Raw genomic sequence first — 4,414 nt, forward strand, 5'->3', positions numbered from 1 at the left:
ATATATATATATATATATATATATATATATATCTCCTTAGTGAGTCCCAGTGTAAATTCACTTGGATTATTAAAAGAATCATTACAGTGAGCCCACTGATCTTAAAATGTTCATTTCCATTATATCATGAGAATTCCTGTGCACCAAAAACAAGAGTGAATTGAAAACTCAACAAAGATGCAAGAACCTGTCAGTTAAAAAAAATACTAACTTGCCTCAGGGATTTTTGTTTTTTCCCTTCAAAATCCCTAGAAGTATGGAAACTAAAACCATAAAAATATGTGCTCTATTAACAAACCATCCAGACTCCAAATTCGTGATCCAAGTGCTTTGAATCCTCGTCCTCTGATCTCCTTACACACACACACACACACACACACACACACACTCTCTCTCTCTCTCTCTCTCTATTGTCACTCAGACTCAACACAGGCTAATGGACCCATTGATTTACAGAAATACAGAGCTCCCAGTTTTAAAAATGGATAAGTGGTACACTTTAGGAACAGTGGGTGGGCTCGTATTCTAACACAAAGAAAGGGAAATGAATCCACATAATTTAGAAGACAGATGAGGAGAAAAACAAAAATCAGAGTGACCAAGAGAATCTGAGGAGCACCTTATAATAAACTAATACAGGACCAGAAGAAAATGGGGAAGACACAGCGTGAGCATGTTTAAATGGATCTCCATTGATTCAGGCACTGGAAGGGGGAGGTCCTAATGACAAGTAAAGGAGGTATGGAAATTCCAACAGAAATCAGGCCACAGCCCAGCCTCCCGCGCTGCCTATCACTCAGTATATGTAAAAGTACCTACTCTTCCAGATACTGGTTCACCTCGGCACTCTCAATCTCGCAAACCACCCATCTGTTGAAATAATATATTCTTCTTGCTGGATTAATTAATAAAATGTCCTTTCCATGTGGATCCTATGACCTTTAAAGTTAGATCTGTAGCCCCCATTGTATTTCTATTGGACTGCATTGTTAGGTTTTGACCAAGAGCTGTAACGTCTCCAAAATCTTGCACACATCCTAGCTCGTGACTACTACCTATTGACTTTCCAGCTCACTCATGCTAGTACTCCAATTCTAGTTCAGTTTAGACGTCCACACTCTGCACAGACACAAGAAACTGAGGCAGACACAAGCCACACTGACTGATACAGCTTCAGTTCAGGATCTCCAATTTCAAGTGGCCCCAGCCAGTCTGTCTGCCAAGTGAGGATTCACATTTCTGCTTTCCTCTTGCCTAGAATGCCTTCCACCACCCCCTCAATTGAGGACTTAGCTTCTCAGTTCAGAGAAAACCTCATTAGAAGAGAAATTCCTTGTGTTCCCAGCACCAAATCTACAAACAAACCTGTATCATGTCCCATACATCTGTTTTCCCTCAACTATCCACACTCCTTAGAGAAACCAACACCTCCTTACACCCCTTAGAATAGCTACCTTCAAAACAAAAACAAAGAGTAACAAGTGTTGCCACCAAAGATGTGGAGAAATGGAATTCCTTGTACACTGTTGGGAGTGTAAAATGCTACAGCCTCTGTGGAAAAGTGTGTTAGTTGCTTAAAAAAAAAAAGTTAAACATAGGATTCCATTTTCTGAGTATATATCTAAAGGACTGAAAGCAGAATATGTCCTGAAGACATATATATACACCTATTTTCACAGCAGTATTCTTCACAATAGCCAAAAGGTAGAAGAACACAAGTGTCCATAGACAGGTAAATGGATAAGCAAAATGTGGTCTATATATACCGTAGAATATTGCAGTCTTATGAAAAAATCTTACACATGCTTCAACATGAATGAACCCTGAGGACACCACACTAAATGAAATAAGTTATAAAAGACAAAGGAGGTAGGATTCCATTTACATGAAGTACCATTCAAAGACAAAGTAGAATGGTGGTTGCCTGGGACTGGGGAAGGAAAAATGAGGAATTACTGTTTAAGGTGTATAGTTTCAGTTTTGCTAGGTGATGAGAGTTCTGGACCATCCAACAATCACACTCTGGGTATTTACCCAAAAGAGTTGAAACCTCATGTCCACACAAAAACCTGTATACAGATGTTTATAGCAGCTTTATTCACAATTGCAAACAATCAAGATGCCCTTCAATAGATGAACAAACTGGTACATCTATATGAGGTTTCTCAAAAGACATGAGCTGTCAGCTACAGACAGACACAGAAAACATTGCTAAGTTAAAGATGTCAGTCTGAAAAGGCTATACACTATACAATTCCAACTATATTACATTCTGGAAAAGGCAGAACTATAGACCTAATAAAAAGGTCAGTGGTTGCCCAAGGTTGGGGAGAAGGTGGAGGGATGACTAGGTGGAGCACAGTAGATTTTCAGGGCAGTGTAAGTATGATACTGTAATAATACATATTACATTTGTCCACCACTATGGAATGTACACCACCAAAAGTGCACCCTAATGTCAACTATGAAGTATAGATGATTATGCTGTATCAATGTGGATTCATCCATTGTAATATATGTGCCACTTCGGCAGGGATGCGGACAATGGAGAAGACTATGCATGCAGGACAACAGGGAGTAAGTGGAAAATCACTACACTTTTTGCTGTGACTCAAACTGCTCTTAAGAACTTAACTTTTTAGGGGCACCTGGATGGCTCAGTTGGTTAAGCATCCAACTCAATCTCAGCTCAGGTCTTGATCTCAGGGTCATGAGTTCAAGCCCCACACTGAGCTCCACCCTGGGCATGGAGCCTACTATTAAAAAAAAAAAAAAAAGTTTACTTAAAAAAAATGAGTTCTAGGGATGGTGTTGGTTATACAGCATAATGAATGTACTGAATATCACTAGCTATACACTTAAAAATGGTCAAAATGGTACATTTTTGATACGTGTATTTTACCACAATGGGGGGGGGGGGGGGCTAAATTTTGTCCAGGACCCTGGGCTATAAATTTTAAACCCAACTCACTCTTACCCACTGTCCTTCCTTTGGCAATCTTCATAAATCACATACTAAATGTATAAGTAAATATACTAATATAGAGTGTATTTTCCCTGACTCTTCCCAAAAAAATAACAAAGTTGGTAATTACCTAGGTATGTATACTAGTCATTATTCAGGTTTGGTGGCACTAAACAGATAGAAGGTCACCCATCCCGACTGAAAATATGGTATATGCTATAGTGAGTTCAATAGCTTTGGTTTGATGCTATTACCTCTCCTTGATAATAGCTCTGTGTTTTCCCAGGGGGAAGGAAACATATTTGACTTACTTACCCAATTGGTTATTTCAGGCCTTTTGTTCTTATCAGTACAAAGAATAGCTACAAAATTGATTGTTCCCTTCCGACGCCCTTTATAAACAACGGTGTTGCTTCCTCGGCCAATCTCCTCATACAGAATGAAGTTTTCCATCTCTGGGCTGACTTCTCACCATTAGATAAAATAACAGCCTAATGGCATCTCTAGTTCCTAAAAGGTAAACAAAAACCTTTATAAATGCAAGCTGGTTACATATTTAATTAGCCTAGGATACTTAATATGTAAACCTAATAATAAACTCAGAAAATTCACCTACAAATGTTAGATACTAGTGTCTCTTTGTAGGGTGAAGAAAAAAATAAGCTAAGGGGAAAACAAAAAAATTCACAAATTCCTTCAACAAGATCTCAACAAAAGTGATGAAAATGACAAAAAGAGGGATGAATGAGATACCAGTCAATGTATCTTGATACTTTTCTTAGGCTCTTGTTACAAAGGCAGGCACAATGTGTCAACATCTGTATAGAATGTGCCAATATATGACCCACCTAAACCTCAAATTGTGAGATACAAATTAGACAATGTATGTTAAAATGCTTTATATGTAATGATATTTACATCTAATCCACAAAGATTCTAAGAGTCAATCCAAATACTATTTGAAGTCAGCTGTTACTAAACTAAAGGGTCCTCTTCCCACATTCAGCTTGCTGCCTCCGTTTGTAAATCAAGTTTTAACTGGAACCAAGCCACACCCATTTACTTGTAGATTGTCTAAGGCTCCTTTTAGGCTACAATTGCAGAACTGTGACAGAATAATGGCCTACACACATTTTAAATACCTCCTATCTAGCCCTTTACAGAAAAAGTTCACTAACTCCTTTTTTAAATTTAAACAAAAAAAAAAAAATTTTTTTTTTAACCAACCACTTCATCATCTAGGATATAAGCAGTTAAGAGAGTTCATTTTCTTGGCCAATTTGTCCTAATTTTCCTGACTGAACAGGAATTGATATAGTCTTGTTTTATTTTATTTACAATTTTATTTTTTAGAATTTCTTTATTTAGAATTTCTTTATTTAGAATTTCCTTATTTAGAATTTCCTTATTTAGAATTTCCTTATTTAGAATTTCCTTATTTAGAATTTC

At 37.3% G+C, this 4,414-nt stretch overlaps 1 protein-coding gene across 5 annotated transcripts in view; it reads right to left on the reverse strand.

Annotated features, from left to right (window-relative positions):
• ULK4 (unc-51 like kinase 4) overlaps positions 1-4,414 on the reverse strand; it is a 653,153-nt gene that overhangs the window by 644,939 nt on the left and 3,800 nt on the right. For all 5 annotated transcript variants that reach the window (XM_059390725.1, XM_059390726.1, XM_059390724.1 and 2 more), the window contains exon 2: positions 3,281-3,475. In XM_059390725.1, coding sequence (XP_059246708.1) covers positions 3,281-3,418 — 138 coding nt within the window. In that variant the 5' untranslated portion in view covers positions 3,419-3,475. The remainder of the gene's footprint in view (positions 1-3,280; positions 3,476-4,414) is intronic.

The sequence above is a fragment of the Mustela nigripes genome, chromosome 2 (assembly GCF_022355385.1).
Source record: "Mustela nigripes isolate SB6536 chromosome 2, MUSNIG.SB6536, whole genome shotgun sequence".
Taxonomy (NCBI): domain Eukaryota; kingdom Metazoa; phylum Chordata; class Mammalia; order Carnivora; family Mustelidae; genus Mustela; species Mustela nigripes.